A 15,573-nucleotide genomic window follows, 5' to 3' on the forward strand; every position below is an offset into this window, starting at 1 on the left:
ATTTTTTCCTCATTTTTAAACATAATTCCCTTGCCTGAAACGATAATTTAATGTTTTTCTTTCTTCTGTCACAGAAAAATTCAAGCCATTTTATAGCTGGCCAAAATTACGAACTCAAATCCTTTAATAAGCATTTAAAAATGTTGTGTATTTCATTATGATTTCATTGATTGTGACTGGTTTCATTGATTTTTTTTTGTCTGTTGAGAGACAGCTTCTTCTTAAATTAGTATGCACTTGCTGAAAATGACTCTTACTATTTGATCTTAAAACTAGGGGCTCAGTGCACGAATTCATGTACCTTGAAAAGAACTGTAGACCGCGAGGCTGCGGTGGGCACAGGGGCAGGTCTCGGCCCATCCTCCATTCCCCCATCTGGCCCCTCCCGCCATGGCCCCTGGTCCCCTCTGCCGGCAGCCCCACTCCCGCTGCCGCTCGCACCTGCTGATGGCGCAGAGCGATTGGGGCTGGCACCAGCAGTGGTATGAGCGGGGCCAGCACCAGGGCCAGCGCTGGCAGCAAGTATGAGCAGCGGCTACCAGCCCCTATCACCCTCAGGAGCAGGGGGAGTTGAAGAAGCCCTGAGGGGTGATCGGGACCGGCATCCACCACTTGCACCTGCTGACGGCACCAAGTGATTGGGGCTGGCGCCAGGTGCAGGCAGTGGGTGTGAGTGGAAGCTCTGGCCCCGGCAGTGGGTGCAAGTGGGGCTGGCGCCAGGAGCAGGTGCGAGCGTCCGGCAGGACCACAGTGCCCAGGAGCAAAGAATTTTCAGTAACCACCAGAGACTCGCCCCGATGATAGCAGCCAGCGCCCTGCCTTTTTCTGGTGCCCCTGCTCACCTGCTCCACCGTCCCGCTGCAGCCAACACCTGCCATGTTTCGTGCTCTGCCGCCAACACCTGCCATGTTCTGTGCGCGCGCCCTGGTGGTCAGCACATGTCATAGCGACTGATTTGGTTGTTCCGCTGCTTGGCCTATTTGCATATTAGGGTTTTATATATATACTAGAGGCCCAGTGCACAAAAATTTGTGCACTCGGAGGGGGCGGCCCCTCAGCACAGCCTGTGCCCACTCGCAGTCTGGGACCCCTCAGGGGATGACCAACTGCTGGCTTAGGCCTGCTCCCCGGGGGATTGCGCCTAAGCTTGCAACCAGACATCCCTCTGGCAGCCCGACAGCCCTCGGGGGATGTCCACTTGCCAGCGGGGAGCAGACCTAAGCTGCAGTCAGACATCCTTATTGCTGCTGAGGAGGCAGGAGAGGCTCCCACCACCACCGCTGTACTGGCAGCCATCAGCCTGGCTTGTGGCTGAGCAGAGCTCCCCCATGTGGGAGTGCACTGGCCACCAGAGGGCAGCTCCTGCATTGAGCATCTGCCCCTTGGTGGTCAGTGTGTATCATAGTAACCAGTCATTCCCAATCTTTCTGCTGCTAGGGTCAGTTTGCATATTACCCTTTTACTATATAGGATAGAGGCCTGGTGCATGGGTGGGGGCCGGCTGGTTTGCCCTGAAGGATGTCCCGGATCAGGGTGGGGGTCCTGCTTGGGTGCCTGGCCAGCCTGGGTGAGGGGATGATAGCTGTTTGCAGCTGGTCACACCCCCTTCAGGGTGGGGGTCCCCACTGGGGTGTCTGGCCAGCCTGGATGAGGGGCTGATGGCTGTTTTCAGGCTGGCCACACCCCCTTTAGGGTGGGGGTCCCCACTGGGGTGCCTGGCCAGTCTGGGTGAGGGGCTGAGGGCCGTTTTCAGGCTGGCCAGTGACTTAACTCCCAGGCTCTCCTTTTCTTCTTCTTTTTCTTTTTATTCTGGGATTTATTTACCTTCTATAATTGAAACTTTGTTGCTGTCACTGGAGCTGAGAGCTGGCCTGCTGAAAGCAGGTATCTGGGGTTTGTTTAGCTTCTATAATTGAAACTTTGTTGCTTTTGGAGCTCAGAGCCGGTCCAAGGCAGGCGGGGAACCTTGGCTTCCTCCATCACTGGAGCAAGCAAGCCTCCTGCTCGCATGAGCTGTGTGGCTGCCGGACGCCATCTTAGTTGGCAGTTAATTTGCATATTGCCCTGATTAGCCAATGGGAAGCATAGCAAAGGTATGGTCAATTACCCTTTTGTCTTTTATTAGATAGGATAGATTAGTTTTACACAACTGATTTATTTTACTCTGCTGTAGCAAATCATAATTGCCATTCTTTGTAAAATTTGTGACATACCGTCTCCTTTTAATTCTGCCTCATTAGTGTGCTTTCATTTGAAAGTTAAAATTTTTTCATTCTTACTAGTAAGCTAGAAAAATAATGTTATAGTTAAAAATATATTTCAATTTTACTACCATTTGTGATTTACATAAATATCACTGTAACTCATGCTGTCTTCATAAAATATTCAAATAAAGACATTACAGTGCTGCATTTTTGCAAAGAAAAATAAGTTCAACTGAATCATTCTGTTGACACAAACTACATTGGTGCTCTGCTTATGTATAGTATACTAGAAATGACATGCCCCCATCATGGGTGCTGCAATACATCTATGTGATATAATAAAAGTGAAATATAGTTTCACCAAGACCATAAAATTGTCATTAATTAAAACATATTTTGTACTGCTTCAGCTGTTAAGTAAAATTTTATATTAATTACAACTTTGAAAAATTAAAAGTCAGCCCTGGCCAATTTGGCTCACTTGGTTGGACATAGTCCTGTGCACCAAAAGGTTGATGGTTCCATCCCCAGTAGGGGGCGTATAAGAGGCAGCCATTTGATGTTTCACTATCACATCAATGTTTCTCTCTCTTCCTCTCCCTTCCTCTCTCTCTAAAAATCAACTTAAAAATCCTTAAAAAAATAAAATTCAGTTCCTCAGTTGCGTGAGACATATTAGCACAGCTCTAGAATCTATAGCAACTTACTCACTTTAATGATAAAAGTTCAGAGAGATGAAACAACTAGACCCAATTAAACAAGATTAGTTGGAAGAGACAAGGCCCAAAATAAGTATATTTTGATATATGAAAATGTTACTTTAACAAATGTTAAGTAATTTTATATCCCGGCTGAATGCATGAATTAAATAATTACTTTAATAAGAAAAAAATCTGTTATTTAATTTGAAACAGTTTGTTTCTTTACACAAAGCAACCACTATTGCTTTGTGTAAATAAAGCAATAGGTTACACTATTTATGGAGGTTAAGGGGTTTACTTTTCAATTAGATAGTAGAATATCCTGTCAATACATGAAAGGTGATGTGAATTTCCTTTTAGACTTCATTTCCCAGATGAACACTAGCATTTGGAACACTATTTTTGTTTTGAATAGAGTACTGTTTTATCTGAAATACATGCATAAATATATGCAAACATAAAATGAAAATATAAGGAGGAATTAGAGTAACAGTGCAATTTCCTTCTTCAGTGAATGCTGACTGTTCATGGAAGAACCACGTGCCTTAAGCCCAGATTTAAACAGTAGACTTGACCCTCTTAACATCTTTGCTGAGAGGAACAAAGAATTAAAACTTTTCTCTTACTTAATTTTTTTACATATTTATCATAAAACTGATAATTACTCTCCTGCCATTACTGGTATTTGACCAAAGAGAAACAATCTAGGATGTAAAAGGTGGCTTTTGTTATTTATGGAAATGTTAGGGTTTGACTCTGGGAACTTGGACAGTAGATTAGAGATACTTGATTGACAGCATAGGTAATGTTAATGGGAGGAGGGGGGTGTAAATTATTATATATATAATATTTTAAAGTTTTCAAAAGCATTCATTTAAAATTTTATTCATGAGAATAAAAGACATAAACCATGCTTTTGTATAAAATTTTATTTTTAGTTACTTTGCCCCATTCTCTCTTCATTTTTTAAAATAGATTTGCTGTTTCAGATATGTAAGAAATGGTTTTTGGATTCTGCTAGAGATGACCTAATTTTTGCTAATTCCTATGCATTCAAAGTTTTGTTTGCTCAGAATGGCAGTGTTATTGTCATTATTCCTCAGTAGTTAGGATTAGTGCTTTTATACAAAGCTGATATTCAAAAGAATATATTGGTACTAACTCATAAATTGTTTTTGTTAAAATTGGTCTTATCTCAGGGAAAAAAATTGAATGCTAATGTACAAGTTAAAGTTTATTTATGTGTATTCCTTATGTTATTTGGTTATTGACGTTCTGAAGCATGTGAACACACACACACACACACACACACACACACAGAATCATTTTTAAAGAAAACCTTAAATATCTTTCTTCAAAGCAGTTATCAGTTTTCCAAAAGAGGTGGCCACTGTTTTATACTTTTGTTTTCTAGCATCTCAGAATGAAAAGATTCATTCTTCTCAACCATCTGAATACAATTTATTTAATTAAATTATGTTTAAAACATATAGCTTTATTTTTATTTTTATATATCTTTATTGATTTCAGAGAGGAAGGAAGAGAGAGAGAGATAGAAACACCCATGATGAGAGAGAATCATGGTGGATCGGCTGCCTCCTGCAAGTCCCCCACTGGGGATCGAGCCCACAACCCGGGCATGTGCCCTGACCAGAATCGAACCTGGGACCTTTCAGTTCGCAGGCCGACGCTCTAGCTGCTGAGCCAAACCGGCTAGGGCTAACTTTATTTCTAGTGTTTTTATTCAACTATCCCTACAGGTTAGTTACCTTTTCCCTACTTTTCATTTAAATCTCTCCCTGCCCCCAATTTCTCCATTAATTTGAGTTGGGAATTATCACTTTAAAGCTTTATAAATAGAATTGGTTGCTTTTTATTTCATTTTTCACATATTACGCACCCTAAAAAGAATATAATACAAGTAGCAGTTTATTTCATTTTTGAAGGGGGAATCGAGCTTTTGAATAAAAATGTGAAATAAACTAGTGTTCATTGCCTACGTGGCTTTTTCAAAAGGCTCATAAAAAACATTCCACTGTGGATTCCAAGTCCTCTTTAAACTTGCCACCAACAGAACTGCCTGCAGAGCCATGTGATCATCTTGGCAGCAGCCAGACCTTTTAGTGATTTCATTACTGTGGTTTCCTCAAGCTCTTTACACACATTGATGAATATTTTTCTTGCAGTTATCGCTGTGATGATTTTGTGGTTAATGACACCAAGCTGGGACTGGTACAGAAAGTCAGAGAACACTTGCAGAACTTGGAAAAGTAAGTAAATAAGCAGTGGGGGAAAAAAGGATTGATTGGGGTCGAGAGGTCTTTCTGAATTTTTGAGTGGGGTTTTTGTTTATGAGTTCCATAACTTCATCATGCTTTTAGTGTAATTGAAATGTTAATAAAATAAGCTTTGGGTTTGGCTATCTTAAACTGTGTCCATAGTTAATGGTCATATCTCAGTATTTATTTCATTTAATATTTGTCATAAATATATCCAAGGGTCCCAGGGCCTGTTTTTCAGTTATAACCCACCGACTTGTAGGCTACATGGTTTATTTGCAAGGGGAATTTTGGGGGTGCAAGGAAAGGTCAGAAGACAATATGAAATCTTTATACAGTTACCTTTGATATTAGAAAATCCTTATCAAATGTATTATGAGGTCTTCTTAGAAGCACTAAAGTTTATGTGTTCTTTTTAAGGGAAATTAGGTTTAACTATATTGTCTACTTTGAATCTTTGTGATAGCACAAGATCCTAGTTTCTTTTTTTCCTTTTTGTTTTTCCGTTTTGTTTCCACTGGATAGTACAAGAAGCTGTAAAATGTTTTATTATGTCACCATAAAAAAATTAAAGTACTTATATGAATAGAATTTTCTTGATGTAGCCAAATAGGCCATTCAGATAAAATTCACTGGGCCCAAAATTCAAGCAGTTAAATAAAAATCCAAATAGCAGTGCCTTTAAAGTTGCAATGGATAGAAGCATAGTCCTGGAATGACTGCTGACTCAACTGTAATCTGTGTAAATCATCCTGAGTCATTAGGTGTCATCAAATTTATTGTCACAGTTGATACATAAAAGGTATTATGAGAATACTAGAGGCCTGGCGCACGAAATTCGTGTACTCGGGGGGGGGGGGGTGTCCCTCAGCCCTGCCTGCACCATCTCGCAGTCCAGGAGCCCTTGGGGAATGACTGACTGCCGGCTTAGGCCCGCCCTCTGCAGCAGTTGGACATCCTTAGCACTGCTGCAGAGGTGGGAGAGACTCCCACCACCACTGCTGCGCTTGCCAGCCATGAGCCCGGCTTGTGGCTGAGCAGAGCTCCCCCTGTGGGAGCGCACTGACCACCAGGGGGCAGCTCCTGTGTTGGGCGTCTGCCCCCTGGTGGTCAGTGTGCATCATAGCGACTGGTTGTTCCGCCATCGGGCCGAAACCGGCTCTCTGACATTCCTCGAGGTGTCCAAGATTGCAAGAGGGTGCAGGCCAGGCTGAGGGACCCCACTGTGGGTGATTGGGCCCAGGGAGGAACGCAGGAGGTTGGCCAGCCAGGGGAGGGACCATAGGAGGGCTCCAGGGTGTGTCTGGCCCATCTCACTCAGTCCTGTCAGCCAGACCCCAGCAGCAAGCTAACCTCCTGGTTGGAGCGTCTGCCCCCTGGTGGTCAGTGCACGTCATAGCAAGAGGTTGAGCAGCCTTAGCATATCATTAGGATATTACGCTTTGATTAGTTGAATGGCCGACCAGACACTTAGCATATTAGGTTTTTATTATATAGGATGCCAAAAGCAAACTTAAATGTAAAGCTAATAGAGTATTTTAAAATTGTATACTGAGAGGAAATAACTAAGTTCTTCAAGTGAAACACTATATAGCTTTGGTTAACCAAAGTCTGTATGCATCTCTTTGACTAAATAGATTATAAAGCTGATAAGGGCAGGATTTATTTCTTTAAAATCTAAACTAAAGCACTTTGGGTTTAAGTACTTTTTGGCTTGTCATCTTTTTTTGGCTTTTTTCTTTTTCAAAGCCCTTCTCCCCTTAATTGGAACAAAGCAGTCAGAGCCCTATCTGGATTAGACAAACAGATCCAAAATATTTAATTTTGTCTGAAATAGTCACAATTAACTGTGAAGTAGGAGATTCTTGTGGTGATTGATGCAATATCACTTTTTGGTGTGGTAAAGTCATTGTAAAGATCTTACTACATTGGTGCTTTGTTATAGAAGTGGGTAGCTAGCAGAATATTTTTTCTCTAAGACTACCATCTAATCCATAATAAATTAATCAGAACTAAGTCAAAGGGAAAAGAGAACACTCAGTAACCTGCATGTATTTATGCAGTTATTAATCTTTTATTTTCGTTGACCATTTCATCATGTAAAAGATGTTACAGACCACCTTGTCTACACTTCTACTTGGCCCACTGAAACATCTACCTTGTAATCAGTGTTTTTCCTGTGTTGAAAAACATTACCTACTTTCATTTTTATGTTTTAAACATAGGCTTTAGTTTATAATGGAAGCTACAATTTAAAAACTATGATTACATTTATGTTTTACTTAACTTGAGACTTTTCTGCATATTCTCTAGAGCAGCACTGTGCACTAGAACTTTCTGTAATCTGCAGTGTCCGGTATGATAGCCACTGGTCACATGTGGCTATTGAGCACCAGAAAAGTGGCTAGTGTGCTAAAGAACTAAATTTTAAATATTACTTAATTTTAATTTAAATATATGTTGCCACATGTAGCAAGTGGCTACCATAGTAGACAGTGTGGATCTAGAGGATTTTGCTATTTTGAGACTTACTGATGGTAAATTTTAATAACTTCTGTTTTTAAAAACTAAATGTTTTATGTAGGTTAAAAATAAAGTTAACTATTAGGCATTGTCACTAAGTAGTATATGTACTATGCTTGTGATTCAACTTCTTTACTTACAGAATTTTTGAAGGAATAACTTAACATAGTAGTCTATGGAACTGGTCTGTTCTTACCTTACAGCCACCAACACTGAGAGGGACATGCCGTTCTGAAGATATGTTTCCTATGAGTGTGTTTAGATTTGAAGCAACTATTACTAGATCTGATGCTCCAAAGACTTATTTCATGTGGAAATTCTGGAAAGAGAAATAATTTTGTATTTCCTATGGATAAGCTTAGTATTTTTAGGAGAGGGGAAAGAATTGGCAGACTTGAAAGTCTGTGTTGTTTAATGATAATTTTACCTCCTGATACATAATAATTTTAAAGTGACCCTTTGAAGATAGGACTTACTCTCTGATAAATTTAAGCAAAATATATCTTTCTTTTTAAAAAATATGTTTTTATTGATTTTTAGAGAGAGAGGAAGGAAAAGGAATACAGAGATAAAAACATCAATGAGACATCAATCAGCTGCCTCCTACACGCCCCCCTACTGGGGATTGAGCCTGCAACCCAGACATGTGCCCTGACTGGGAATCAAATTAGCGACCTCTTGGTTCATGTATCAATGCTTAACCACTGAATCACATGGGCTGGGATAAAGTATTTCTTTCATGAAGAGAAATTTAAACAATTTTAATTCAGAATTTCTGTGCTAATTAGTATTTGTTTTAGAATATCCTTTCTAGCATAGCTGGATCAAATGAATTTGTATATGTCTATACTTTTTTATCATTTCACAAACTCAGATTATGTCATAGCCTAATACGACAAATGAATAAAACATGATTGATATCTTTATCAAAATTATAAAAGAAGTAGCACAGTATTTGAGACTTATGATAACTCTTAAAATAATCTTGTCAGACCAGGGTTTTCTTTTTGTTATGAGGAATGACTGTTCTCATTTTTTGAAGCTTCACCTAGGCAGTTAGAGTGGTGGTGGCAAGGGGTTGTCTCACAGGCTTTATCTACCTGGCCAGCTTTTCTTGGAAGTACCTGGTGGTGGCTTCTTCTGGTTCATCTTGCTGAAGGAGCGTAGGGCTTTTCCAGGAAGTGGAGCTCCTCAGTTACTTCAGTACTTTGTGGGCCACAGTGGACCTAATAGGTCATTTCCTCGCCTGACTAAGCAGCAAGGCAAGGCTCCATACCCTAGACACTAAGAACAGCCAAGTTTATTCTCTAAAACCTTCTGTGAAGTCTGTGTACATTAATGTCTTTTTGATTGTTTGTTTGTTTGTGTTTCAATAGCTCAGCTTTCACAGCTGACAGGCATAGGAAAAGAAAACTTTTGGAAAACTCATCACTAAACAGCAAGTTACTAAAAGTAAATGTAAGTAATTAAAATTTATTCAAATATAAGAATTGGTTGAGATATAGTCTGCTTTATTACATTAATGTTGGTCCTTATACACTTTTATAAGTATACTAGAGGCCCGGTGCACGAAATTCGTGCATTGGGGGAGGGGAGGTCCCCTCAGCCCAGCCTGTACCCTCTCCAATCCGGGACCTCTCACAAATCTGGACTGCTGGCTCCTAATTGCTCACCTGCCTGCCTCCCTGGTCACCCCTAACTGCCCCCCGCCCCCACCGGCCTAGTCGCCCCTCACTGCCCCTCCCCCCGCCAACCTAATCGCCCCGAACTGCTACCCCATGCCGGCCTGGTTGCCCCAAACCGCCCCCCCCCCCCCCGCTGGCCTGGTTGCCTCTTACTGCCCTTCCTGCTGGCCTGGTCACCCCCAGCTGCCCCCATCTGCTGGCCTGGTTGCCCCTAACTGCCCCCCCGCCAGCCTGGTCACCCCTCACGGCTTCTCCGCTGGCCTGGTCACTCCACGCAACCTGCTGTTTAGTCATTTGGTCGTCCCTCACTAACCCCCCTGCTGGCCTGGTCGTAGGCAGCCATCTTGTGAGGGTGTGAGGGTTAATTTGCATATTACCTCTTTATTATATAGGATGCCTTGGATTTGGAATATTTTATAAAATGTTTGCCATTTGTACCAATGATTCTTAATGTGGCTAAATACCCCAATGAGTCCATCTGTCAGTGCCTTTCTTTTGTCAGGATTGCCACTGTACTCCTCTGCCTTAGCAAGAATTTGTGTGTGTTTTTAAAAATTATTTAATTTTATTGACTATATTGGGGTGACATTGGTTAATAAAATTATATAGGTTTCAGGGGTACAATTTTATAATACATCTGTATATTGTATTGTGTGTTCACCACACCAAAGTGTTTGTTCTTAATGCCTACGCACGTACCTTATTACAACGTTTCTGTAAGATGCAAAGATCCTTGCTTTCTGTTAAAGGTCCCTAGTATAAAATCTATGGGTCTGAAGTATTGGTATTTTATTTCTTAGGACTTTATTAATACAACTTCACCATAAGAGAATATGCTTCCTCATTCTGGTAACCATCTGTTACCAGATGTATGAGCCATTAATGGATTAGCAAAATTTTAAAATCATGAAATATTTATTTATTTTGAAACAATTTTTATTGATTTTAGAGAGAGAAGGGAGAGATAGAGAAAGAAACAGATGTGAGAGAGAAACACCTATTGGTTGCCTCCCACACGTGCCCTGACCAGAATTGAACCCACCACCTTTTGGTGTGCTGGACGACGCTCCAACCAACTGAAACACACCACAGCCAGGGCAAAATCAGAAAATATTTTAATAATTTTACCCTGCATCTACCTCTCTGCTCTCGTGCTAGCTATGTAGAGACACACTCTTAATCAAAGTGTTAACGATTTTGTGGAAGAAAGAGCTAAAGTGTTCTCTGGCCAACTGAATTATGGTCAGAGATGCTTTGATTTGGATGGGTAGATTCACTTTCAATGTTCAGGTGTAGTATTCAGATGTCATGATGAACTTGTAGAGCTAATTAGAAAACCAAGCCTTAGTTTAAGGGAAATTCAGGTAGTTTTTTAAGATTAATACTCTATTGCTAGAAAAACATATATTGGTCATTTATGCATGGCTTAGAGTTAAAAGTTTGGTGACAGAAATAGTTGGTGTGTATACATTTATATTTTTTGTAACGTGTAGTAGTTTTAATAGAATCTTGTAACGACATTAAGTCTTAATTTTTACTTCTTTTAAGGATCTTCCTGGTTTTTGCATTGTGTACTACACGGTACTTATTAATGCTGCTTTCCTCATAAGCGTCCACAAGATACTTCCATTTAGAACAGTCCCAGGATTAGAAACAACCGTCTAAACATATGTAGATACTTATACAGAGAATATAAACAGAGTTTGAAATATTAATTGGACAGAAAAGGACCAATTCTAGATTGGCTTGAAGTTGGAGTTTCAAATATACGCCTTTGCTTTGCTTTGATGTTTGAAAAAGTCGGCCTTCTCTTGGCATTACTGATGGGCCTCTCCTTGTCCCATTTTACAGGGAAGCACCACTGCCATTTGTGCCACAGGCCTTCGGAATTTGGGGAACACGTGTTTTATGAATGCCATCCTTCAGTCACTCAGGTAATATGACAGAGCTTAAGTATCTGCTGTTAGTTTCTAGTGGAATAGTTAAGAGCAAAGGCTATGGGTTCAGATCCTCTCTGCCATTGACTCTAGTCATATGGCTTGGGGCAAGTTACCTCAATTCCTTAGATTTCTCATCAGTAAAATTGGGGATAATAATTCTACCTCACAGGTAATTGGGTAGTGTATAATGTAACTTATATAAAGTGCTTATTAGAAAAGTGCCTTGCATTAAATAACTGCTGGCAGTTATTTATTTTCTGTTGCTTCTTGAATTGGCTAGAGCAGAGACCAGCAAATTTCTTCTGTAAAAGGCCAAATTAAATAAATATTTTTTAATCTTTGCCTGCCACATACAGTCTCTCACATATTCTTTTCCCCTCAATCGTGCCCTTCCCCCCATTTTTAAACATCTGTTTTAAAATGTAAAAGCTCACTGGCCCAGGGCCAGATATGGTGTGTGGGCTGTAGTTTGCAGACTCCTGGGCTACAAGGAACCTTGTTCAGAAAACTTATTTGAATCATTAGTTGAGCCTTAAGTGTAGTCATAAGATTGGATGTTTAGAAGATCTTCAGACTGTAAGATAAGCAGTAAAAATAAAATGGTCACGAAGGCTGCCCTAAGTTGTATAGCATAAATTATTTTGAAAGTTGTGTACTTTTAGATTTTAATGAGCCATCAAAAGTCAGAATAAATTATCTTCCCAAGACCACCTTGGGAATAAGGCAGAAGCCATATTTTATTTCTTCTTAAAGGTACTGTTAGCTTATCCAGTTTGCCCAAAGAAGAAATTTTAGTCACTACTGAATTCTCCTTGTTACTCTTTATAGTGTCTCTAAACAATATGTTTGGTTTTATGGGTTATTTTTATTTGAGGGAATTGTTGACCACCTACAAGCACTCTGAGAAGAAAGAAATGGTGACAACCATTTCTAAAGATGTGTGGGGAGGGGAGATTGAGGATTTTTTTGAACAGAGATTTTGTTTTAAGATCTTTGTTCATTTCTGCAGTCATCTATTTATACTTAGTATTAATGTGGGAACTTAATGATGATACCCAGTGCAAGAGAATACATTGAGTACAATTTAAATGAAAAATTGAGATTGTGTTTTCACAAAATCCATATGTAGGTTTCATAGAACTTTCTTTACAGTAAATTCAAAAAAATAATTTTCTTCCCTTCCTTTTTAAATAGTAACATTGAACAGTTTTGCTGTTATTTCAAAGAACTGCCTGCTGTGGAGTTAAGGAATGGGAAGACGGCAGGAAGGCGAACATACCACACCAGGAGCCAAGGGGATAACAACGTGTGAGTTCTAAGACTATATCCTTTCTGGCTTTGATACAAAACAAAAGACTCTTACTGGTGATTTCCATTGCATATGTGAGTTCACAGGCACATACATTTTTAAAAAACTCTTCTAAAAATTGTGTTTAAGTATCTAGCAGGTAATCGTAATAATTGTTGAAATTCTTTTACATGTATTTTCCTAAAAGCCAGCATAAATTTAGCACTCTACTTACTGAGCCTTTGTGAATTTGGACATTCTAAAACTGACATCTATATATGAAATACAGGTTTAAGTGTAGACCAGCATGAATATCACTAGTCTTTGTGAATTGACTTGTCTGATATTGTTAGGAAAACCTGTCTTGGATAGTAAAATTAAATTGTACTCATCAAATTAATTACAGGGACAATACAGTTAATTTTTCATTGACATGAAGAGGGGAAGAATTGATAAGTGATTCTTGAGAACCAGTATCTATTCCGTGCAGCCACACACTATTTGGGGTTTAGAAGATCTATCATATTATCATGATTGTAAGGGGCACATTTTTTACATATCTTACCATTACTGTAACAGGTCTATGGTTTATAATCTGGTGTGTGTTTTTTTTTTATTCTTACCCGAGGATATTTTTTCCATTGATTTTTAGAGAGAGTAGAAGGGAGAGGGAGAGACAGAGAGAAACACTGATGTGAGAGAGATACATCGATTGGTTACCTCCTTCATGCCCCCAACTAGGGCTGGGAGCCTGCAACCAAGGTATGTGCCCTTGACTAGAATCGAACCTGGGACCCTTCAGTACGCAAGCTGATTATCTATCCACTGAGCCAAACCGGCTAGGGCAGTGGTTGGCAAACTGCGGCTCGCAAGCCTCATGTGGCTCTTTGGCCCCTTGAGTGTGGCTCTTCCACAAAATACCGACTTCTGCGCATGGGCCACGAAGTTCCAATCACACTGTACATGCGCGCCCGCACATGTATTTTGTGGAAGAGCCACACTCAAGGGGCCAAAGAGCCGCATGTGACTCACAAGCCACACTTTGCTGACCACTGGGCTAGGGCATCTGTGTATGCTTTTAATGTAATGTTTTCCCTGCCTGCCCATCCCATACCCACACCCCCATCCCACACATTCCAAATAGCCGTCTTATAATCTGGTACTGTTCTGCCTAGGTGGCTGAGGGAGAATAGGATAGAACATGTTAGACGAGTATACCAGTATGGTTAGCGCCAAAATATGGGGCAACTTTAAAGCCAGGCATTGAAGAGGGATGGAATGACATCATTGGAAGTGGTGTTTTCTTTGCCTGGCTGGCATGGCTTAGTGATTGAGCATTGACCTATGAACCAGGAGGTCCAGGTTCAGTTCACGGTCAGGGTACATGCCTGGGTTGTGGGCATGATCCCCAGTAGGGGGTGTGCAGAAGACAGCTGATCAATGATTCTCATCATTGATGTTTCTCTCTTCCTCTCTGAAATCAATAAACATATTTTAAAAAAAGAGTTCACTTTGATAACAGCATATAGGATGAACTGGAAAATGCCTGCATTCAGGGAGGCTTTACACTCCATAGTAACTAGAGGCCCGGTGCACGAACTCGTGCACAGGTGGGGTCCAGCCGGCCTACCCTGATAGGGGTGGAGGGGCCCTGATCAGGGGTGGGGCCAGCCGGGTGGAGGGGCTGTGGGTTGTTGGCCAGCTGGCCCCCACCCCCTGGTTGAACTCCCAATCAAGGGGACAATTTGCATATTAGCCTTTTATTACATAGGATTGGGTTGGAGGGGATAGAGTGAAATGTAGAGGAAAAAATGCATGTGCACAAAACTGAAGGGAAGAGTGAGTAGTACTTGATGCATTAATATCATTCAGGGTTTAGTTACAAACTGTAGAAATTGCTTCTGGCCATGTTAAGCAGAAAAGGAACTTATTGGAGGTCTAATTGGTGTGCTCACCATTACTGGATGGGTAGAAAATCAGGTATGAAGTCTAGGCATCTAGAACCAAAGCCACAATCACCCCCACAGAACTTCCCCATGAAAACATCACTGCTTTTGCTGCCCAGTGCAACTCGAGCTCCCACTGCTGGCACTACTGGATCTGGGTGCTTGGTGAACTCCAGATGATGATTTTTGCCACCAGAAAGGATTTGGTACTGTCCCAGCTTCTTTGCATCACTAACACTTGCTTCAGATAGGCAGAGCCCAGGCCTTGTATCCAATTCCTGCAGTGGGGGTGGAGGGATAGGCTGGGAAAGCAAGTATCTGGACTTTCCAGCTTCCATAGTGGTAGACAGGCTCTGACTCTCACCAAGACTCAGGTGGAGATTTCCTCAAACAAGTCCAGGCACTAAGTAAAAAATATGCTTTGTATTCCAGGGACCTACAGGATAACAGGTTGAGAAAGAAGATACTGAGATTCCCTGAGTTATCAGTTAGCTATTCATGAGTATGGTAGTTGTGTTGACAGATAGAGTCATTGAAGTTGAGGAGGTGTATCAACTTAGCTACATGCATAGATAACCAAAATTAACCATGACTTAAACATCCACAGTTTATTTTCTCATGCAAGAGTTAGACATTTCTAGTTTTTAGGCTCCGTCTTGCTCTCTGTGCCGTCAGCCCTGGGATGGGGCTCTCAGCCACATAGTCCAAGACGGTGCTGGAGTGCCACCAGTTCATCCTCATTTCAGCTAGAAGGAGGCAGGAACGGTTAATAAGGACTATTTCTCTTTAAGGAAATTTCTCAGAATTTAAACACACTCAAAGTTTTTTATTTCAGGAATTTATGTGCCAAAGGGAAAAAAGGAAGTTTTACTCCTATGGAGAAGATGAGAATGGATATTGGGGGACAATAGGGAGAGCACAGAGAGGAGGTTCAGTGCACATTGGGTTTGAAGTGGCAGGAGGACATTCAGTGGAAAATTCCTGTTGGAAGCTGGAGAAACCTGAAT

General features: G+C 41.0%; 1 protein-coding gene across 7 annotated transcripts in view; it reads left to right on the forward strand.

Moving 5' to 3' along the window:
• USP3 (ubiquitin specific peptidase 3) overlaps positions 1-15,573 on the forward strand; it is a 101,120-nt gene that overhangs the window by 60,377 nt on the left and 25,170 nt on the right. For all 7 annotated transcript variants that reach the window (XR_004966837.1, XM_036304029.1, XM_036304047.1 and 4 more), the window contains 4 exons: positions 5,092-5,175; positions 9,084-9,165; positions 11,244-11,326; positions 12,527-12,640. Coding sequence is in view for 6 of the 7 variants with exons in the window: in XM_036304029.1 (XP_036159922.1) it covers positions 5,092-5,175; positions 9,084-9,165; positions 11,244-11,326; positions 12,527-12,640 (363 nt within the window). In the remaining variant the exon portion in view is untranslated. The remainder of the gene's footprint in view (positions 1-5,091; positions 5,176-9,083; positions 9,166-11,243; positions 11,327-12,526; positions 12,641-15,573) is intronic.

Source organism: Myotis myotis, unplaced genomic scaffold (genome assembly GCF_014108235.1).
Source record: "Myotis myotis isolate mMyoMyo1 unplaced genomic scaffold, mMyoMyo1.p scaffold_m19_p_1, whole genome shotgun sequence".
Lineage (NCBI taxonomy): Eukaryota > Metazoa > Chordata > Mammalia > Chiroptera > Vespertilionidae > Myotis > Myotis myotis.